At 38.1% G+C, this 24,898-nt stretch overlaps 1 protein-coding gene across 1 annotated transcript in view; it reads left to right on the top strand.

The window, feature by feature from the left end:
- Positions 1-24,898, top strand: part of LOC128027277 (dihydropyrimidine dehydrogenase [NADP(+)]) — a 154,596-nt gene that overhangs the window by 99,015 nt on the left and 30,683 nt on the right. The window contains exons 14-16 of the mRNA XM_052614718.1: positions 12,162-12,326; positions 15,514-15,582; positions 20,476-20,559. Of these exons, the coding sequence (XP_052470678.1) occupies positions 12,162-12,326; positions 15,514-15,582; positions 20,476-20,559 (318 nt within the window). The remainder of the gene's footprint in view (positions 1-12,161; positions 12,327-15,513; positions 15,583-20,475; positions 20,560-24,898) is intronic.

Raw genomic sequence — 24,898 nt, 5'->3', positions numbered from 1 at the left:
TCCACCATCATCCCCATCCCAAAGAAACCCAAGATAGCAGAACTTAACGACTACAGACCTGTGGCTCTAACGTCTGTCGTCATGAAGTCGTTTGAACAACTGGTTCTGGCTTATCTGAAGGACATCACTGGACCCTTACTGGACCCCCTCCAGTTTGCTTACCGAGCAAACAGGTCCATGGATGATGCAATCAACATGGGATCGCACTTCATCCTGCAACATCTGGACAAAACAGGGACTTATGTGAGGATCCTATTTGTGGACTTTAGTTCGGCATTCAACACCATCATCCCAACAGCCCTTCAGACCAAACTGACCCAGCTCTCTGTTCTTAGCTCTATCTGTCAGTGGATCACCAGCTTTCTGACAGATAGGCAACAGTTAATGAGACTGGGGAAATACACATCAAACAGCTGCTCCACCAACACTGGTGCCCCTCAGGGATGTGTTCTCTCCCCTCTGCTCTTCTCCCTGTACACCAATGACTGCACCTCTAAAGACCCCTCTGTCAAGCTCCTAAAGTTTGCAGACGACACTACAGTCATCGGCCTCATCCAGGACGGTGACGAGTCTGCTTACAGACAAGAGGTTGAGCAGCTGGCTGTCTGGTGCAGTCTTAACAACCTGGAGCTGAACACGCTCAAAACAGTGGAGATGATCATGGACTTTAGGAGAAACCCACCTGCACTTTCCCCACTCACCATCATGAACAGCACTGTGACTGCAGTGGAGTCATTCAGATTCCTGGGAACCACCATCTCTCAGGACCTGAAGTGGGACAATCACATTGACTCCATCGTTAAAAAGGCCCAGCAAATGTTGTATTTCCTTCGCCAGCTGAGGAAGTTTAACCTGCCACAGGAGCTGCTGAAACAGTTCTACTCGGCCGTCATTGAGTCTGTCCTCTGTACTTCAATAACTGTCTGGTTTGGTTCAGCAACAAAATCAGACATCAGAAGACTACAGAGAACTGTTCGGACAGCTGAAAGGATTATTGGTGCTCCCCTGCCCACCCTTCAAGAACTGTATACATCCAGAGTGAGGAAAAGGGCTCAGAAAATCACTCTGGATCCCTCACATCCAAGTCACCCCATCTTTGAACTTTTGCCATCTGGCCGGCGCCTCAGAGCCGCAAACACCAGAACAGCAAGGCACAAGAACAGTTTCTTCCCCCAGGCAATCTACCTCATGAACAGTTAAATGTTCTCTACTTATGCTTATAAACGTGCAATATCCTTATATTTATTTGTTAACCCTCCATCCTAGAACATTCCTGCATCTCACTCAATCCTATTCCATTATCATTTATAGCACAATTGTTTATACACTTATTTATTTGCCAATTTGTAAATCTTTTTTTTTTTTTTTTTTTTTCTGTGTGTTGTTGTCTCTGTGTACTGGAAGCTTATGTCACTAAAACAAATTCCTTGTATGCGTAAGCATACTTGGCAATAAAGCTCTTTCTGATTCTGATTCTGATTCTGAAGCGAACGTATATGTTCCATTCATTGTGCTTTGAAGTGTACTAGACGTGAATTTAAATTGTACTTACCGTATTTTCCGGACTATAAGTCACACTTTCTTTCATAGTTTGGCTGGTCCTGCAACTTATAGTCAGGTGCGACTTATTTATCAAAATTAATTTGACATGAACCGAGAAATTAACCAATAGAAAACAATACCGTCTCCAGCCGCGAGAGGGCGCTCTATGCTGCTCAATGCTCCTGTAGTCTACCACTGAGCAGCATAGAGCGCCCTCCCGTGGCTATAGATGGTTATGTTTTCTCTTGGTTCTAAATAAATGCGACTTATAGTCGAGTGCGACTCATATATGTTTTTTTTTCACGTCATGACGTATTTTTGGACTGATGCGACTTATACTCAGGTGCGACTTATAATCCGAAAAATACGGAAAATTACAGAGGTATATAATATCACACTTGTCCATGTGTGAATAGATTGCATTGTGCAAATCCGTGAATGAATGTTCATAATTGAGGTAAACTGCAACAGATTTTCACTGCTCAGGGAGTAGGGAGCAATGAACACTGTGTAGGGACCATTTCAATGGGAACACAGTTCATGCACGGAGCTCATTTCTAATGAGCTGATTATCTGAATCAGATGTGTTATACAAGAGAGACATGCAAAATATGCAGAGCTGGAGGGCACAAGGACTGGAATTGAGAACCGCTGGTTACTGTCATTATAATGCATAATTATGTACCCACTGGATGCAACACATTCCTTGTTTATAATGGGCTTTAATGTTTTTGTCTCAGCACTCAGGGACACACAGCATGACAGTATAGTTAGGGGCATAACTTGAGGTATTTAGCCAATCGTAATGCACTGGATAGCTGGCCAATCAGAGCACACTTCGCTTTTCAGAACGATGAGCTTTGTAAAAATCGATGCATTTCAGAAAGGTGGGGCATAGAGGATAAACAATAATGTACAGTATGTGAAAAATACGGTGAGACCCCTTTAAAACCAGTGTTTAAGTTCTGCCAGGAATATGACCATTCTATGTCAGTTATTTCTCTGCATGACACTGTCATGAACTCACCTTGATAATGCACCCCCTGGATAATGCACCCATGTCAACAGTGAACCCTAGTGAACAGTGAATCCTAATAATTCTTTGAATCTTACGCTGCAGCGGCGAGATGCGGCCATATTTCAGTAAATAGAACTCATATTGCTCTCTACTTGCTGGAATGACTGCACTGAAACACTCTCTCCCTTTCATACCCTCTCGCAGGCAGGATAAAGAAAACCCTTCAGTGTCAACATGTTCTCCGTGTCTCCGCGCAGTGCTGTCATTAGAACATAGGGGATTTCTTTTTAATATCCTGTTCTCCTGAGCCATGCTAAGATGCGTCGTCCGTCGAGGCCGCGCTGCATCAATAGAGCTCAGAAAGCCTTGCGATTGTCACGCTGGATATGAAAATAGCTGCCTGTGTATATGTGTGCTGAATAGCAGTGCGAACAGGGGCACCATGCAAATAGGCGCCACTTTCATTAATTATAATTAATGAGATGCATTGCCTATGTAAATGTTTTATTTTTCCCTTCTGTCTCAAGATGTAAGTCCCTCTGGAATTGGCACCACAATGACTTGGAACGATCGCTGAAAATGATTTTGCATGATAGTTAGTGGCACTTCTATCTTATTCCTCGTCTCTGATGATCTAAGAGTCCATTGGTCCTCAGATCCACCCGAGAAGGTCAGGTGGTCAGATCTTAGCCATCAAACGGTGACTTGTAGAGCTAATGGGTGCTGGGATCTCTGATGGATCAGAACCTCCAGGCCCAATTAGCCTTTTAAGTCATCGCTGTGTGAGAGACTTCACACAGTGTCAAGCTCTTCCTCCGCGTCACAGGCAGGCAGCCAGGAAGTGGCATGTCAGAGTGCTGGAGGGCTAAGGGGCCATCACTCAGTCAGCGCAGCGCTAATTGTACATGAGAATGAATGATGGCTGCTATTGTTCTTTTATGTGAGGTTGATTACCTATTACTCATGTTCTTGAGCTCACATGAGCAGTATCCTGAGCCGATGGATCAGATGGTTGGAGATGATGTTAATGCCGGTTGATTTTTGATGGAGTTCATTATGCCCCTGCAGAGTCATGATGTATTTTAAAGTAAGCGAGAAAGGAGGTGAGCCAGATTCTTGGGTGCAAAAAAATACATATCCCTCTCCCTGACACATTCATCATAACATTGTCTGGGCCGCTCCTGACAAAGCTCCGCAGCTCTACCCATTTTCCCCTCTACTGATTTAGCCGGTTGGTTATGGATTGGAGTGGAGTGTAGAGACAGAACTCGCTCACTTCCTGCATGAGAAATAAGCCCATCCCCTGCCGTTTAAAACACATTCAATCATTGTCATAGCTCAGCCAGGAGCTTATGACACCTAAGCTTTAAAATACACCACTTCAGGCAACAAGACTTAATATCTGAGGTTTAAACCAGGGATGGAAGAGCAGATGAGATCCACATCTCCTAATTATCCTTTAATTGCACAGTGCTTTGTCCAATTAAATTAGCATTTATAACGGTGGGTGTGAGCACATTCTTTCTAGTCCACTCTCAAAGCTATTTGACTCATTGATCTAATCTACTTGGCAGATTTTGACACATAAGGTTTCATAAAACATGTAATTCAGTGGCTACAGTATATTCATGCAAACAGTGTTTGAGATTGACAACAGTATGTATCAACATGCTTGATTCAAAAATTATTGTGTTGGACAACTCTCAAAAACTGTGTCCACACAGTCAGTGTTATTGGCAACCATAATTACTAACAAGCTTAACTCTCAAAAGCTGCGCTCACAGTGTTTTGGACTGACATCTCATTTATTAACAGGTTTCACAGTCAGTATTTTGGATTAAAAGCTGTATTTACTAGCAGGTTTCAGTCTGCTGCATTCACAAAGTCAGTGTTTGGGTTTGAAATCTGTATCCACTAACAGGTTTCACTCTCAAAAGCTGCATTCACACTGTATTTGGGATTGACAACCGTATTTAATTCTTCTCTGAAATGTTGCATTCCCACAGTGTTTGAGATTGACCGTCATATTTATGAACATATTTTACTCTCAAATGCTACATTCCCACAGTTTTGGGATAGACCACTGTATTTATTAACAGGTTTTACTCTTAAAAGCTGTGTTCACACCGAATTTGGGATTGAGAACTTTATTTACTAAAACCTAAAATCTATGAAAACTCTCTGCATGATTGACTAATGAATAATGATCGTAACCACAGTGAGTAAATATTAAAGATGGCGACTGATAAATTCAGAAGGACTAATCACAATTCACACTTTGTTTAATAGTTTATGGTTACCATAATTTCTCCTTAATTATGGAATACTAAACCAAGCAAATCATGCCAGTCTGGCCAGGCCAGAAAACCATTTAGGACCTGCAAACCATTTTTTTTCAGCAGGACAACCACACAATATGTCTATTTTCTGGCATGTTTATAACCTGAGTGTTTTACAGCCCTAACATTAATGACTGACAGGAAAGATCAACCTACAACTCATGCCGTACTTATATGTCAATAACATCACTGGCAACTAGTTGTCCACTGCAGATCCATTTATGCAACAAATATATAACTTAATCTCAAAATTCAGTTCAGTATTTTAAAGACTGTCAGTTTGGTTGTAGATAGCCATTATCAATCGCTTTCATATATAGCCAAACATTGTGTGAGCATAACCACATTTAGCACTCCAACCAGAACTGACAACCATGCTCTGTTGCTGTGTGAACATTGCCATTATGACATACACTTGTCTGACATATAGCCATTATTGAGGTCAGGTACTGACATTGCATGATGGGTGATGGGGCCTGAAACACTTCCAATCTATCTCAAATGTGTTTAGTAGGGTTCAGCTTTGTGCTTAGAGCAGGACTGTCAAGATTTTTTCCACACCAGAGTCAATAAAACCTTTCTTTATGGTACTGCTGCAACTCAATTGAAAGCACACATTTCTTTAGAATTATATGCTGCAGAATTAAGACAAAATTTCACTGAAACAGACAAACATGTTTTGATTTAGTTAGTAGTATAGTTAGAGTTTGAAAAGAGTACAGTATGTCTGTATTGCCAATCCATAGAAAATGTAACCTCAACAGGAGCTCCAGGTACTGTTGCACAGTTAGGTAGGACATCTGTACTCTATCTTCCACTTCCTCTCAGCTAAGGCCCAGGCAGCCTACTCAGTCCCTCACGCCCATGTGGGCCAGCCGGAGCAGGCAGGAAATCGATGGAGGCTGGGGACAGACGGCTGCCGTCCCACAATTAATGCCAATTTGTTATGTGCACGTATCTCTGCAGGGAGACATGGTGTAGGCGGAACTTTCCTGCAATGATTAAGGCACCTTGAGTACACAACTCTAGAGAGAGAGAGAGAGCTAGATAAAGAGTCTGTTCCCAGAGGTGAATTTAGATAGCTTTACATTTGGAGATGTTTGCATGAATTTGAATGATTGCAATGAATTATTCAGATGTCTTGGCATGTTCTGTGACTTTGTACTGTTATTAACATGCACTGTATTCATTGAATTGTAAGTTGTTGCCACTGAGCTAAGAGGGTTTCTTTGTATAGGATTATGAATCTTGGTGACATCCTACATTTAAATAAGTGTCATTTTAATAACTGGATGATGAAAATGGTTAAGATTGAAAGGTTTTATTAATTCGGTTCATGTAATGATGTTGCTGTTGCTGGGCTATGCTACCAATCAACAAAAGCAACATTTGTTTATTCAGCATTTATAATAATTGTTAGAAAACACGTTCACAAAATTACAGTTTTTGTTATATTTTTAATCAAAAACAGCTTTTGGAGAGCTTTTTAAGAGACTTCTTTCAAAAAAGTTTTAGGCTGCCTCTTCTGTGAGTTCAAACTGAGCTTGTGTCATTGTACCTATTGTTTCCGGTCTTCTCTTTAAACGTGTCTATTTAAAGGCAAAAGAGCCATTATTATTTTTTTTTAATCCTTCATGCTAGACTTTGATATTTGTACATGAAGAAAAAAATGCATTACATAAAACAAAAGAGAAAAGGTACCTAGAGGTATATTTTATTTATTAATATTATTATAACAATGCTTCTTAATTAATTAATTCCCCATCGCCTCAGGCATGCTGTATGATACCCAACCCTTCAGCCTATAACCTGCATCGCATGCTGGAACAGCGTTCAGCGGTGCTAATTGTTTGTAACAGTGCCAAGGCCCTCATTAAAGAATATATAGCATAGAAAGTAAAAGATTCACAGTGAGATGGCAGAGGTGCATGCGAGAAACAGTTTGGTGCATGAGTGAAACCTGCGTGGGGATGTTAGCATGTAGCAGTTAATTTTATGTTTGTTAAATGCAGGTGTCGTGTGTGGGAAGTTTGAGTTTCATGACAGAAGAGAAAGCTTTGTGGTGACTTTTTAATCAGTCTATGTGTGCAGAGTGGGAGTTTTAAGCCCAACTTTTCATTCCTTACTTTGTTGCAAAGATATTTTTATAACATGTAAATCACGTTCATTCACCTTTATAAGGCCTTTATAAGAGTTAAGAGAGTTCATTTTTCTCTACAGCGCTTGAAGCCCTGACTTATTAAAAGAAGAAAATAAGCACCACGTTTTTTATTTCCAAAGAGAAATCAAAAGGAAGAAAATTCTAAATCCATGTTTAATTGTAAAATAAAAGAAAATAATAATAATAATAATAATAATAAATTTGAAGCACAAAAGGTTTTCACTTTATTGCTTGAAGAAGAAAAAAAAAAACATTCTGTCACCATTTACTCACCCTAATGTCATTTCTAACTTGTATGAGTTTATTTTATTTTTTCTTCTTCCATGTAACACAAAAGGTCTGAATGATAGTTTTAGACGAGGAAATAGGCTGAGAATTTTAGCTTGAAACACTTCCTTGACAGCTGTAGTCTCCATTCACTTTCATTGCACAGGGGCTTAACAATGAGGCTGACCTCTGAATTCAGCTTGTCAACTTGTCAAGTTATTGGGTAAAAAAAATTGCAAGAATGACTTCTATAGTATCCATAAGAAAGTGTTGAAAATTATACACAAATCAGTAAAGTTTTGCCACCAATTTCATACAAACGTGATTATGAATTCATCGTTGTATTGGGGTTTCCTTTATAATTAGAATACCTGTATCATTTTCAGTTTTTAGGCTTTTCTGTATAATTACCATAGGTCTGTATGACATTAAAATATTTGGTAACACTTTAGAATAAGGTTCCATTAGTTAATGTTAGTTAACTACTTTCGTTAGCATGAACTAAGCAAGAACAATCCTTCTACAGCATTTATAAGTCTTAGTTCATGTTAATTTCAACATTTACTAATGCATTATTTAAATCAAAAGTTGTGCTTGTTAACATTAGTTAATGCACTGTGAATTACCATGAACTAACAATGAATAACTGTATTTCCATTAACTATCATTAACGAAGATGAATAAATAAAGTAATACATGTATTATTCATTGTTTGTTCATGTTAATTAATACATTAACTAACATTAACTAATGGAACCTTATTCTAAAGTGTTACCAAATATTTAAGTCCGACTCTAACCATTAGGCCACGACTGCCCCCTTTTAGTCAATAACATCCATGCTCATTTCTCTGTAGGAGCCGTAACGTCTAGATTATGAAAGTAACCCTCGTTCCCTGAAGGAGGGAACGGAGATGTTACATCAGAAAGAGCCTGACGAATGGGGTCTATCCCGAGAGCCCAATCATCTTCGAGTGGTAACAAAATGAGCCAATGGTAAACAGTGAACCTAGGTCTGTGGGATTTGCATCACAAGCTCCGCCCCACTGTGTGGGTATATAAGGAATAGTGAACTACTGAACAGTAGAAATAGTCATTAATCACGCAAAATATTATATATGTTTCTTCAAAGTGTGATACAATAACACGACTATCTTTGAAAAAAGATGATAATGTTTAAAATAATGTTTATAAACCATATATAATTAATAAAGTTGCTTAAACAATTAGAAAAAAAAAAAAAAAAAAAAAAAAAACGGCATCATGCATGTATCTATAGTTTATTACAAAGGACCGAAAACCAATCACAAAGAGTAGGCTATTTTCTTAATTTTAAAACATGAGATACAGTGGGATGGGAAAGAACTTCCTTAAAGTCTTGAGACATTTTTTTAAAAAGTTGAACTTGCATTAATTTAACATGGCTTTCTAAACATGCCGCTCTCTTGTGCTAGACGCGAACCCAATGCTGATAGCTGTCCCTCAAGAAAATGTGATAAATATGCGTTCTGTGTGAACGGCTTTGTTTCAGTTTTGACATAAACAACATCTTCTCCACACTGATGCTCTTGTTTTCCACAATATATTGATTGAAGAAACATAGCAGTGCTGTAACTAGCGGGTTCAACTAGATAAGCTAACAAAAGCATTAAAATCCAATAACACTTATAACACTTTGTGCGCCAGTGATAAGGCTGCCTGACGGCTGATGCAGACCTAAAATTCAAATGCAATGTTTTTGCATTTGAATGTGGATAAAAAAATAAAAAATACAAAAAACTTTTAATGATATTTCCTTGTAGTTGTACATTCTCATCATTGTCTTTAGTGCTGTTCAGTGACTTCCTGCATTTTTAATGACACCCAGTTATACCATTGAAATCTGCTCTGAAACGTGTATTGAGTGCATACTTTATCTTTTCTTTAGCGATTTGTGACATACCATCTGTGATACATATTGTACTACTTCCACAAAGTAATTCATATCTCTGTGTAATTTTCTGGTAGTATATGAATCAAAAACAATCTAATAAGAATAAGTAAATAATGTTGTAACTCATATGCACAATATAACATATGATTGCACCTAAGACGAGTGTCTGATTATATAGTCAGCAAATATCAGTGTGAGTGTGGCCATGTATGTTTTCAAGCTATTGAAAAAGCTCCTCAGAAAGCTTGATATATACAGTATTTATTGATGTTAAGTTACTCAGAGACATTTATCCTTGCCAAACAAACTCAAAAAAGATGAGTTTGTTTGGCAAGGAGGAACAGCTCTATAAAATGTGAATGTATCAATTAGTAAAGTGGCAATGACTGCTGAAAGTTGTGAAAGCTGTTGATTTAAGGCCACAGCCAACATACTATACGTATAGACCTTTTCAATAAAAAAAGAAAGAAAAGAAAAATAAATATTTTTTTTTGACTTTCTGGAACATCCATGCCGCATGAATGGATGGATTTATAAAATCCTGCTCCCAATAACCTCGAAAAAGTAAATAACATAGACAAACATTCAATTTAAAGCTTTATTTTGCTCCATTCATAGGCATTTAGATCTGAGAACATAAGCTGTACTAGAAGAAGGAAAACCAGTTACGCATGTCATTACCATCAAGGCCATTTAGATGTTTACGGTGTCACATCATGATGTAAATATGGTTGCTTTAGCTGTACATCTAATCTGCAGTCAACAACTGGGGTCTCCAACTCATACTTCCAGGAATTTACTTACATAAACCTGCAGCCAGTGATTGTGCAAGGTGTAATTGTTTTGCAATCCCCAGTCACGGTCACTCGCCCCTTGATCTGCAGCGGACCTGAGCTCAAAACGCAAGGACGTAGCAAAGATAATAGCAGCAGGAACGGATTCTGTACCCTCCCTCACAGGAGTGTCAATACAATGACGGCTATAGCCTTAGAGATAATGCGTTCCTGTGACAGCTTAAAAAATAGCTGGACTGTTTAAATAGCAGGCGGACTAATATTTAACCAGAGATTTTCTCTGAGGAAAGTGCGAAAGGAAAGTAGGGGTTGGCAGTTCATCGGGACAGGCGTAACCGCGGCACATGTAATTACCCTGAATATGCCTCCAGGCCGGCCTATCAGAGGGCTTCCTCGGATGCTCGAGTGTGGCGCATGGCATGACATTTGATCACTTTCTTATCATGTGTGTTCCTTTTGGGAGAGGTGCTGGTTTAAAAGGGGGATTACTGGGCTGTGCCAGTTTGATAACCCCCCTCGGTTTGTTGAACGCCACACACATGGCCATGGCTAACCACTAACCTCATCTCGGACTAAAAAAGTGTGTGAATTCAACCAAGGTTAATGTTTGACAGGTTAACGCATGCTAATGGGCTCGGAGAACCAGAGATTATTTACTTACCACTGGATATCCTTCACACACATTACCTTAAAGAGGGTACTCACTCTGAAAGTGTGCATGTAGGTGGAGATGTGGGTAATGTGAGGATATGTACTTGGTAATTGCAGCTATTTCTATTCTCTTATTTCCTCATACATCTCAAACACCTCTAGTCAATTTGTCCACACGTTTCCTTTATCAGCATTGATGGCTACACTGAGTTTCTAACTTGAGCAACGTTTATAACTCTGGGAATTAGCTTTGAAAGCAGATGTTGTGTTGAAACGGAAACACAGGCAATAAAATCACTGGTAGGTTTAACGCTCTCACGTTTGGAGGCGTTTCATGTAGGTGTTTGTGGCTTCCTCTGTGTTCTCTTCCTATGTTTCAAAATTAAAATGTACAGTAGGTATGGGAACAGATTATGCTGTAGTTATTTTCAGAAGCACACGCATTTTATTAAGTTTCTATGTTTGAATAAAGTGCTGTGACAAAAATCAATTTACAACCAATCAATCATGGGATTCCACAGAAAATTTACAGAGAAAGATAAAAAAAGATTTTACATTATGTATTGTCTAGGGGTGTCAAAGTTAACTTAAGATATTAATTAAATGTGTAACAGAATCATTTTAATATTTAACAAATTCGGTATTAATGCTATTTCATTCTGCTTTTAGAAAGCATGAAATTACTAATGGTTGTTTTGTTGTATTGACATCTTTATTAACATTAAGAAGAAAGTTTTAAAAAACTATTTATAATATCATAATATGAATATTTCTAACACAGAATGTCTTTATATGACATTATAAAGCAGCTTTTATTGTTTTCTCTCTTTTTATTTTTGTAAAGTGCCTTGAAAAGCAATATTTAAAGATGCTACAGTATATAAAAATAAGTTTAATTAAAAATAAGTTTAGTACTTTTGTTATTATAATCATATTTAGGGTGGCCCAGACATTGAATGTTTGAAAACTCCTTACTTGTCTATCCCATTTGACCCTTGTGTAAAGAAAAATTAAGCTTTTTTGGTTGTGTTATATTGTGCCCCCATAAAAACAAACAAACAAAACAAATAATAATAATAATAATAAATAACTATAATAAACAATACAAGTTGCACGTGACAGCCCTTGTTATCTTAATTGTTTAAAATTGCGTGGCTCTTAATTAACATATGCAAATGAGTCCTAATTGCTCTTACTAATGGGCCATGCTCTTATTAATTCATTTATCATAGTTTTTTTCTTAATTGTGAAAAAGCTTGAAATGTGCTTGATTGATGTTTATATCGTGAATATATAGCAAGCATTTGTGCTTGAGTAGACATTTTGATAAAGATCGTACAATTGAGTGCAGAGGTTTCAAAGGAAAAATGCATTCTGGCTCCAAGTTTGATCACTTTCAGCTTAACGAATGCGGTTTATCTGTTAATTGCAGTGACAATGTTTTCTCTCTCTTGCAGGATTTGGTGACCAATGTGTCACCACGAATCGTGCGTGGTACTACCTCAGGTCACATTTTCGGTCCTGGCCAGGGCTCGTTCCTCAACATCGAGCTCATTAGTGAAAAAACAGCTGCCTACTGGTGCAAGAGCGTGGCAGAACTCAAAGCCGACTTCCCCAAAAATGTGAGTTCACTTTCAGCTCAGTGTGTGACTTTCTCTTGTCTTTATCTCATCTCTGTCTCTCATTTTTTTTTTACTCTTATTCCTACAGAATTTTTTTCATAATATGATTCATTTCTTTGTTTCTTACTTTTTGTGGCTGGGGAGCCTGTCAGTGTTTTATCAACAGCCATAATTCTCCATAATAGAGGTGCCATCTTTTTCCCTCGTTTTCTGTCCCTCAGTAATTTGAGGCGCTTTTGCTCTGTGCATGTTAACTGCTTCACAAGTAATTGTGTAATAGAATCTCACTAATAGAAGATTTTCCAAGGCCTTCATTCTCTTCTCCTCCCTCCTCTGAGTCGCACTGCAGGCAGATGACAATAGCTTTTTGTAGTGTTCTTTTCATTGCAATCAGCCATCTCTTTTCTCTCTAATCATTTGCAATGAGACAGCGTATGTGAGCACAAAATAACTTCCTCAACTTTTGTTGTCTGTCTGCTGCACTCAAGGGTGAGATTAATTTTGAATTACAGGGTGCAATTATGAAGCACAACGTCACTTTTCACAGTAAGCCCTTGAACCCCTCCTTCACACAGATGTGGGTTTCATTTATTTATTTTTTTGGACTGGCATTTATCTCAGTGTCTACATAGGCAGCTATATTCTTAGGCAACATCTGAACCTAACTTGAAAGTCATAATGCCCTAGCAACTCTGCATGCCACACAAATTGGCACAAACTACACCCCTGGGTGGCATCTTCAGCAGAAAAATGTATTTACGCAGTTATGGCGTAATATTTCTGTTTAATGTTTTCTATAGTTGACTTTTGTCAATGTTAATGCAAGATTAATCTGAAAATAAATGAAAGCCATATACTACAGTTGTAGCACTTACACAGAGTTGTATAACTAATGTCTAATGTCCCATTAAATAGCTTTAGATGTTTATAAATAAATGCAATTATATAAGGCATAATTCTAAGACCAAATATGCAAACAGCCACGAGTAGAACGTCCCTGTTTTTATCAGGGAATTACAACAAGCCATAAAAACACAATTTGATGTTAGCATGTTGCTAACAACATGTTTATTCTGGTAAACATTACAACACATAGCACTCACAAATATTGCACTGCATAGCTTTTACATTAAGGAGTTCATTCTACTTCCTCATCTAACCCTTTTGTCAAACCAGTTAATTTAGAAATAGCCGCATGAAGCATTCTTTTTTTACGGTGTGGGTGAAATGATCAGTTTTTATTTACACTGAACTACTTTGTGAATGAAATCAATTTATTTATGGTTAACACTTCTCTCGCTTCACCTCGTCCATCATCTTGGATTTGTGTTTTCAATTCTCGCCGCAGTGCATCACATGATTGCCTTCTCCACAAACGATAGATTAGAATTTGGCTAAACTAAAGGCCTCTCGGGAGGAATCGTAATTAAAATGCCTACATTTAGCTATGCTCCTTTAAAGTGTTTCCTCTGTAGGCAGCACATTCAGTTTTGGAACAGAGCATCTGTCACGTATCAGTGAGATAAACATAATATACACACTGTAAGAATCCCATTGATAATGCTCCCTGATTTTGCACAGGTTTCAGCTATTCAGCACCCCCATTATCTACATTTACTATTTACAATTTCCATTTCCCCCCATCGCTCCTTGTCAGCTTGTTAGGGAACACTGAAGTGTGTGTTTGCCGGAGCTCATCACAGCGTGTGACTGGTTCGTGGTCAGGGGTGATGGGCACACGCCGCTGGATGAAATGAGTACTCAGAAAAGTGTAATGAATAACGTAAACTACCGCAATAATGTCAAATTATACCGGCTCACACATTTCAGCCCCACAATCACACTCTCTGTGATCCTGCGAGTCTCAAGAGTGGTCAGGAACATGCCTGCAACTGAAGAATAAATGTGGCACGCAGAAGATGCAACCCCGCCCCCCTTCTCTTTTTTTCATTTCCTCATATCACCGCATGATTGACAGTTTCCACAGTGATGGGGGTCTCTAGAGGGCCAATGTTGCTAGTGCTGGCGGACCGGCTCGGTTACCTCAGCACAGCGTTATTAAAGTGATAATAGGGTGATTCCTGCTTCTTAGAGATGCAGCCTGTCTTGCTCACTCTCTTTTCTCTGTCTGATTAGAAAGGGGAAGAGCCATGCCCTGCATGCACATTCACAGACTTATTTCATCTTAAACTTGAGTTTCTAAATGCAGGATAGCAAAAAGAACCGACTTTGTGTTACAGTATATTATAGATAGGCATGTATAGACAGAGACCCGGCCCTCAGTTTTCCTCCTGACACCAATAAAACATCGACACTGCTTTTCTAGACATGCCTCAACCAAAATGTGGTTGCTTCTTATATTATAACTATATAGTGAGCATTTGTGAATTCTGACGTTATGATCGAGACAGTACAGGTGTGTTTGTAAAGGTTTCAAAGGGGAAGTTTGGTCACTCAGGTTTGGACTTATTTCATCTCAAGCTTAAATATCTGCTAAACGCAAGACCGCACAAAAAGAGCTGACTTGATCTCAAATTACAGATATACATGTATATACAGAGACCAGGTCCTTAGTTATTCTTCTGACACCAGTAAAACCCCGACATTGCCGGTCAGTATGTGTGGTTTAGCGGAGCTCCCAGAGGTGAGCGGATGAGAGGAGGTGGGGTTAGAGGCGCTACAGGTCCCGGCGAGATCCAGGATGGATGGACTCATAAACTTTGGCCGCCAAGCATTCCTCCCAGTGCCCTATATACCGATTTGATTCCCTTAAAAGCACCCAGTGAGGAGGAGACACGTAGCATATATCTCTCCGCTTTATGGTGCGATTACAGTGTCTCCGCATACAGCGAGAGTAATACAGCTAAATCCCGCCTTGCCACAGAGGAGCTGAATAATGCCTTCAGCGTGATGTTTTTATTGTTTTAATAATACGTGCGTGCCACTGGGTGTCTACAAATGCGCTGAATTATAAAGCAGCAGAGTTTAAGGTGGGGTAATAGCTTTTGCTTAGAGCTGGGCTGTTAAAAAAACGAAATAAATAAATTCATGGATCCGCAAAAAAAAATTGATTTAGAAAAATTGCTGGATTTAGTGTAAGCTCATCAAGTGAAATCGCACTTTATCAGGCATTTTCATTCCCCCTAAGGTTTTTTTTTTTCCTTACACTCTTTTCTTCTTTGTCTAGATTATCATTGCCAGTATTATGTGTGGTTACAACCAAGCTGACTGGACTGAGCTGGCAAATATGGCTGAGGTAAGTTGCCATTCTCTGTGTGTGTGTTTGTGTTTGACAAGTTTGCACTGTTTGCTCCTTACACATCTCTCAAATTCAGAGATTAATCAGGCTAATTGGAAGCATGAATAGTAAATGAAACATGAATCCGTGAAATTAGTTTATGTTCTGAAGATCTTTGTCCTCAAGATATCCATTTCATTTACATGTTTGAAAGTCTGTTAATTTTCTTTTTTTTTTATTTGACAGCATATCACAAAAAGAAGCATTTATTTATCACACGCATTTTCAACACATTGACAAACACAGTCGCATTCATATTCATAGTTTAAAGCCTCATTGTTTCTGTGGAAAGAGGCTTTTACATTAAATTTGCATTAGATACTGTATCATTGGATTTCAGACTTTTGGGTGACAGAAGCGAAATCTGCTCACAAATTGTGAATGAGAAGTTGTAAAACTTAAAAAAATGTATGTTTGCCATAGCTGGAACAAACCTGCTTCCTCTATCAAAACCACACTGAGTATTATCTGGTGACCTCCAGTCATTTGTAACAATTGCGGAGGTTGTCTGTGATCTTAATCCTGTGCGAATCGGCCATGTCTGTAATTTGTAAAGTAAAAATGACCTACCATTTTTTCGCCCAACGTGAGGTCCTGTGATAATATTAGTCGAGTGCGAATCGACATCTCTGTGATTTGGCCAGCATTTGGCAGGTCGTATATCGTTTTTCGAGGTTTTTGTTTCCTGTGCGCCTTTTTATCCATCATTTATGAAGAATGGAGCTACGTTGGAGTGTTTGATAGTATTTTGGGTGCTGTCATCATATCGCTACACCATACAATTTGCGGAATGAGAAAGCTGAAAAGGTTTTGAGGTTAATGTGTTACAAATAAATCAAGCATAAAGCTTGTGATATTATCTTAACCTGGTGAAATGTAAATGACACAGCACACATGACTATATTAGTTTCATTATTATTTTTTTTATCTATCTAACAAGAACATAGAACTGGACTCTCAAAGCCTTGGATTTGTGGATCACGGTTTCCACAAAAATACTAAGCAGCATAACTGTTTTCAACACTGATAATAATAAAACATGTATCTTGAGCAGAAAATAAGTATATTAGAATGATTTCTGATAGATCATGTGACACTGAAGACTGGAGTAAATTAATGATGCTATAAAAATCAGCTTTGCATCACAGGAATAAATAACATTTAAAATGTAAAAAATATATATATTATAATAGGAAACTGTTATTTTGATAATGTTTCATAATATGAATGCTTTTACTGCCATTTTACTGTCGTAACCACAGACTTAAAACTGATCTTATACCAGGAGTAAATGTGGTATTTTATTCAGATTTTCACTCTGGCTTTTAGGCATTTGGATAAGAATTTTGATGTGTCATGCTTACTTTTCAAAACATGCTGTGCTTTTAAGAATCTTTCAAATATATAGAATCTATGAAAGTGGCCTTTCTGTGGCAAGGAAGCCTCACATATTCTTGCTTAAGCTGTGAGAAGGGTCCAAGAAATTTCTTGATGCCAATCATTAATTAATTCATTAGAGAAGTGCACTATGTTAAAGGGCCCAACAGAATTGTCTATCAAAGGTGCCTTGATGTAGCTATGAGCTGGATTGGGCCAGGCAGCATGCCTTTGATCACACTGGAGTGGTTAGTTCTTGTCAAAGTTAGTGTCAGGACTGATCAGTGTTTGTGTTGAGGCCTCTGGCTGTCTAATGGAGCGTATCCAGACATCCTCCACTCACTCTGTCTCACTAACACACACACAAACATCATTTTTTGGAGTCCTGCAGGTAAGTCACAGCTCAAAGCCTAGGCCATATGAAGACCATCTGGGCCTACCAATGGAAATCTACTATATGTGCGAGTACTTCTCTTCATTTCGACGACCGCAACAGTTGGCTTTTGTTTCCTGTTCAAGTAGGGAGCTTTGATGTGAGGCTGTTTAGTATTTCTGGATAAGAGGTCATCAGCTTTGAAGTTTTCTCTTGTTTGAGGTACATAAAAGCTCTTTCTCATAACACACAGATGATGCTCTTGTTTTCGTTTCGCCATTGTTAAGATTCACATGTAGAATTACTTCAATTCAGTCCAAGGATGACATATTTCTCGCAAGTTGCAGGTGGAAAACGCAGAGAGGTGCTGAATGTTCAGGTGCAGTGGGTGTAAATATCATCTGTCCTTAGTTGTGACTCTCCTTGTTGAGTCCTCTGGAAACACAGAACAACTGTTCATCATGGGCTTTATAAATTTGGTTTCCGTGGCCATGCAGCTGCATACAAATCTAAGATCACCACCAAGCAACGGCAAGCATCAGCTGGAGTGCCGAAGAGCTCGTCACTATCGGGCTCTGGAGCGGTGGAAATACATTCTCTGATTAATCACTCACTCTTCACCATCTGGCAGTCTGACAAGTGGATCTCGGACTGACATGAGAATCTGAATCTGTCAGAGAGGGCTACTCACATTCCCAACCTTCCACGCATCCATATTGCCAGCTGTAAAATTTGATGGAGGTGGAATAAGAATAGTGAAGGGCTGTTATTTTCATGGTCATGTTAGCTTTTCCCTTTAGGGAAGTTATAACACACACACACACACACACACACACACACACACACACACATATATGTATCCAAAATGCTGATCAAAGAATACTGAAAGAAATATGTCAACAACAAATCAGCTTTGCCATCACAGGAATGAATTACCTTTTAAAATAAATAAAAATGGAAGATTCTAATATTATTTCATAAAAAAACATGCACTCACACACACGCATGCATAAAATGTATATCGAGAATCATACAATTTCATTTCAATATAAAATTACTGATCAAATACAATAAAAATTTGATTGGCCTTGTTATGGTGTAATATTCAAGTACTGAGTGATATTAATTAACATTTACTTACTATAGGGTTGGATTAGGGTTTGGTTAATTCTCCAATTCTCACTATTAACTAACCATTAACTATGATTTTTGCCTCAATTAACTCCTTATTTGCTGCTTATTAATAGTTTATAAGGTAGTTGTTAAGTTTAGGGTATTGGGTAGGATTATGAATGTCATGCATTAAATGTACTTTATAAGCACTAATAAACAGCCAATATGTTAATAATAGACATGCTAATAAGCAACTAGTTATTAGTGTGAATTGGACCCTATACTAAAGTGTTACCGTTTAGGGATATTTTATTTATTTATGCATAATTTGCTGTTATTGCTGTATTAAGTACATGCATCATTTAACAGTGTAAAAGGAAGTGTCGAAATGAAAAACGAATGGCTGCAGATGAAATGAAGTCTAAATGTTATTATTTATTTTTATTAACATTATTCATTCAAAATTCTTATCGCCCAACATCAGTTTCAACCCCAGTAACATTCATGTGGATGCAGTAAGGAAGCAGCCACTAACTTATTCCAGCATTTACAAGAAACCCTTCCCAGAAGTGTGTGTTATAGCAGTATGGACCAAACTCCTATTATTCTCCATCATCTGTGGAATTAAATATTCACAAAGCAGATGTCCTCATATTTTTTGGCCATATAAAATAGTATGCACTTTATACCAGCACACCTTGGAATAGATTTGCACAGTTCTGTCTCCTGCCTACCTTGTCTGTCATTTTGTGTCTCTCGAACCCAGCCAAATCGCTCGTTCACTCTCTCTCTCTCACTTACTATCCCTCTCTTTCTTTTTTCTCTCTCCTCTAATGGCTGTCAGGATTTAGGAAAGCCACGGCTATGTGTCTGAAGCAGCAGGTTTGTAGGGTGTGTAGCGGAGAAATCGTTCTGGCTCTCCCCATTTCAGTGCGGTTCAGAACGGCCGCCAGAGCGTAATTGCCTGTTGAATGCTTTCCCACTTCCAGCACCCTCGCTCACTCACCCGCTCCCCATCCACCTGTGCTGCCTTTTTTTCTGCTTCTCTTTTTTATAAGACGACTCTGTGGCAGCTTTGACATGTCAAAGAGTTCTTCTGGGTCTATTTTAAGAACACCATTTTATGCTTTTTGAATGCTGGGAAGTGCTTAGGGTTTTTTTTTTTTTTTTTTTTTTTTTTTTTATGTGTGCAGCTTCTGGGAGGCTGTTTTACACACAGCGGCAGTAAAATGTATTTGGACATCTTAATATATTAAAGATCTATTTATTTCAGTGTAAAATATCAAACCAAGTGGCATTTGTAAATAAATATTGCACAGTTATTTTTTTTTTCTTGATTTCATTTCTTTTTCTAGATTCTTATGAATCGATAGACTTTAGAAATGGAAAATGAAAAATTATTTATGACACATCTTGCTAGTGTTTGTGACGTCTTTAAAAGTCATTGTGTTTGTCAGCGAAGGACATTTATATACTGTCATTTATATATTTGTCATTTAAAGAGCCTGGTGAAACATGTATGTGTCTTCACCGATTGAATTGCTATTTGATTGAATGTGTACATTTAAACAGCAACATAAATGTAAAATGGATAACTACTATTTCTGAGTTATATGGAAATAAATAACTATAAAAAGAACTCTCTTCACCTAATATGGCAATTATTGTTTGAGTTTCATGATTGAAACATGCATGCATGCATCCATGTGTCTTACCATGATTGCATGATGCTTGTGTATGTGACAACATTTACACATCTTTCATGCATCTCAAACCACCTCCTGAGCTTGTTTGAGTGATTGGATTGTTATCGGTCTCAAATGCATCTTGTGGGGGATTTACTGAAGTGACCGCTTGTGCTTTGGATTTGTTTGTCTGTAAATGTAGTTTTGCAGTGCATCTATTCTTGCATACATTTAATTACACAAGTGACTATATGTTAGTGTTTTTTTTTTAACCTAATTTAACCTAATTCTTTTGTTTAACAGGACTCTAAAGCTGATGCTCTGGAGCTAAACCTGTCTTGTCCTCATGGCATGGGAGAGAGAGGAATGGGACTGGCCTGTGGACAGGTAAACAACATTTAAAAAGCACTGCTGAAAAAAAAAAAAAATCACTACTGATTTCACAATGCATAATTGTGATTTTCTTTCCTCGGCGAAACACAAATTTAGAAAAATGGAAGCCTGTTTTCCACAAAATTATAGAGAACAGGGACCAACACTTTCAAGCTTCAGTAAAAATCATGAAAGTGGTCCCTGCGATTTACAGACTGTACAGTACATTTGTGTGAAACAGACAGAAAATCAAGTAATTATTCTTTATTTATCGAGACGTCTGTCCTAGATATCCTTAGCGCATTCATTAGAAATGTAGTAATGTTCCGTTTGTGAATTAACATTTTACATTGGATCTTTTATATAGAGTAGCAATTGATTTTAGGGCTGCACAATATGGGATAAATATATTATTATAATTATTGTTGCTGTTTTTGTTATTATTAAGTAAAGAAATAAAAGAAGAAATATTGCCATAGTAATAGTTGTCATGCGGTGAATCTGGCCAGTAGTGAAACTCCTGCAGTCGTTCTGAGGAAACTGTGGCGGCTGAGTCAGCTGTCTGCTCTCGAAATGCTCTCATACACTTGTCTGTGGCATCTCAAGTCGGACAATATTTCTAACTGGCATGCACTGCTTCAAGTCAGAACTTGATCGATCTGCATAGAGCACCTAAAGGAAACACATGACCAGATCACACAAGGGACAAAGGGAGTCACGTGACATAAATGAGGAGCCATATTATTGGCAGTGTACAAAATAATACATGAATACATTAACATAAACAAAACCTAGAACAGCCATGACAATTTCACAAATAATATTCAGGACTGAATATCAGGGCAAGAATAATATTATACACTGTGATATTACAAATATTCATGTAATTTTTCACAAGCTACTTGTTCGTAAAAGAACACCGTGCCGTGCCACACTCTGAAACATGCAGTGCATATATTCATTTAATTAAATTGCAGGCTAATTGTGTTTTATTTCCTTTAAATCATGCTGCCCCAGTTGATCTGGTTCAGAAAACTGCCCTAAATGATTTATTCAAAATTATTCAGTTCTCAGTCTCTGATCTGGCCACAATGGTCAGTGGAGGAGAAGATTGTCAGTAAATTATAACTTCAATTTAAGTCTGTTCCTCACACAAATCTCTCATTTGACTTGGAATACAGCACAAGATTCATATGGTTTTGCTTCAGGGCTTAGTTCAAGGTTCAGGTTCAAGGTTCTTTATTTGTCACATACATGTACATGTTATATACATGTAGTGAAATGATTTTTCCCTAGTTTCTTGTCCCACAAAGTGCAAAAATATTAAATAAAAAAATATAACCCCCTCCTCCTCAAAAAATAGACGGGGCCTAGAGCCGTGGGAACAGAGCAAGGCCAGTGGAGTATGGCTCTCGGCCCCACCCCTTTCGTCACATATATGAAACCATAAACATAAATAAGATCAATAAAGTGCAAATTATATATTTAATACTAATAAAAGTCTGCAGACTCATTCAGTCTCTCTGTGTTGGTTCTCAAAATCCAGTATCACTTCCCTGATTGGAGCAATGACAGTAAACTGTGTCCAGGATGAAAAAGTCTTTAATAATTATTTTAGCCCTGGTCCTGCATCTCTGAATATACAGTGCCTTGCGAAAAAATTCATAGCCCTTATTTTTTTTTCACATTTTGTTATGAAGCAGCCTTATGTTAAACTGCTTAGGCTTCTTTCGCAAGGCACTGTAACAGTTTTTAATGTCAGGGAGCGAAGTCCTGATGGATTTCTGTGCTGACCTTACAGCTCTCCACAGTTCCGGTATAAATAGTCCTCAACACTTTTTGTGAGACCCTTAACCTAGCCAAACATTGTAAATAGTAAGTAAGTTGATTTGCCCTCCTCACGATGTGATCTATGCATTTTTCAGGAAAGATCTTCTATGATATATTCCCCAAGATATTTAAAACTGCTCATCCTTTCAACTGTGGCCCCACTGACCCACTGTTGTAATTCCTCACTTGCTTCCTCCCATAATCGATAATCATCTCCTTAGTCATCTCTTGTTTAGTCATGCAGTCACTGGTATAAAGAAGGTAGAGCACAGGACTGAGGACACAGCCCTGGGGGGTTTCAATGTTTTGGGTGAGTGTAGAGGAGGTGTGGTTTCCCATTCTAACCGCCCGGGGGCATCCTGTCAAAAAGTCCATGATCCAGTGACAAATGGAAGAACTCAGTCCTAAATCTCCTACCTAGATAGACAAGAAAGAGCAGCATAGTCTTCAGAATTTCACCTTTTGCATTCCAATTTTGCAAGCAAGGTGATATTCCTTTAAGACAATACATTAATTTTATTCAGAGCTTTTGCCACTTTAACTGTGAGGGAGTGGTGAGGTGACAGGAAATGATGAAGGTGAATCTGGAAATGGGATAAGTTAGTGTCAGACTCATGTCACCCGCACGGTAACAGAGCATGTGTGCCACCCGCCCAACCACATCTCTGCTCCCAAGCTGTTCCTATAAACCTCACAAAATATTCAAATGCAGACTAAATGGACAGAGCAGGTCAGGAGGCATCTAATGGTACAATATTCCTCTCCATCTCCCTTCAGCTTCGTTATGCTTGTGAGGGAAGCAGGAGCCGTTTCCCCCCTCAAACAGGACACAAACCCATTGTGCTCCTGCAGAGGCTCTAAACGAGCCCTGCTCTACCACACACACACACACACACACACACACACACTCATACACACACATGAAGCTAATCACAGCCTGCTGCCTCCTGGCAGCTAACCTCTGTGTGAACTAACGCAAGGCAATATCATTTAATCACACTGTTTGCCACACGCTCTCTTGTGCTCTCTCTATGGCTGGCTTTTTCTATCTGTGTCTCTCTCTGTCTTTGCTTCCTATTTATTTTTCCCATCTTTCAGTCTGGATCACCCCCTCCGCTCCCCCCATCTGTATGCTTCTGTCTCTCCCCCTTATACTGTAGGGAACAGGAGGAGGTCTCGTTGATTGTATGAGAATAAGTAGGAAATTGTGCACCGGTACAAAAATGTATGATTGCAGCCCCATAGTGTTTGGTATTTAATCAGGGAGCGTGGCCCTCGCTTTGAACCCTGGAGCGTACGGCACACTGGGCTAATTCAGCTCTATCTGGACACAGCGCTGTTGGAGGGGAAACTCATTTACATTTTACAAAGACAGAAATCAACTCGCAAAGATGTAAATATGCTAATGTTAAACAGTTTCTTTCTCTGAGCGCCAATGCAAGAGAACTTCGGGAATCTTAAGCGAGGCATTGTTTGGGTTTAGGCGTAGCTGGATTTCTCTTTTTATTTGAACTATATTTTGTTCTGTACTAGAGTCTGTTTATGGTTGATGCCGAATGTTTGTGCTACAGCTTTGAGTGACCGTGTTTGTGATGTGTCTTACCACCGAGTTTTCAGACACGGGACAAAACATATTCAAATATTCCTGCTATTAAAACAATTTCACACTAATTAATCAGAGATTATCTCTATGTTCTTAATACAGATATACTATATTTGACATTTTTTATTTTATAACAAAATTGTAACATTACATTTAGAATCACACCCTCTAAAATTACTTGTCCTCATACTTCACATAATATAATATAATATAACTTGTAATACTTCATATAGATATATTATCTTATATTATATATATTATTTTTGTATTTGATATTATAATTACTGTATTCTGACACAAGGAAAAGCTTAATTCTAATATATATATATATATATATATATATATATATATATATATATATATATATATATTTCATATTATACATAGTATTTGTATATTAAACATTTTCAAATGTTTATGAAAAAAAAGAAATCTGGCAACACAAGTCCTTTTCAATATTTTACCTGCTATGAAGTCAAAACGGTTCTCTCTCTCTCTCTCTCTCTCTCTCTCTCTCTCTCTCTCTACACACACATATATCCAGGGTATTGGTGTTGACTTTATAAGTAAATATAACTTATTTACTCTCACAACCATGATGATGTCAAACAAATAATAAAAAAATTTTTGATAATTTAACCTTTTTATTTTAGTAACTAGCAACAAAACTGATACCGCAAAATATGATTATTTTGTGAACAGCACAACTGTTCTCATTTTTTTGTGGTAATATAATAGATGGAGCTGAAAAGAAAGAGCAAAAAGGAAATAAAGTAAATGGCCAGGTAAAGAATTTTTTTTAGTAATCCAACATAATACTTTGATACACATACTTCTACTTTTTCAGGTCTGTAGACCATTTTTAATCAGTGATATGAAAACCAGCCCAGCATGCAAAGCTGAAGGAAATGCTGTCCGTGG

Source organism: Carassius gibelio, chromosome A2 (assembly GCF_023724105.1).
Source record: "Carassius gibelio isolate Cgi1373 ecotype wild population from Czech Republic chromosome A2, carGib1.2-hapl.c, whole genome shotgun sequence".
NCBI classification, from domain to species: Eukaryota; Metazoa; Chordata; class Actinopteri; order Cypriniformes; family Cyprinidae; genus Carassius; species Carassius gibelio.
This window is presented reverse-complemented; position numbering and strand designations above follow the sequence as displayed.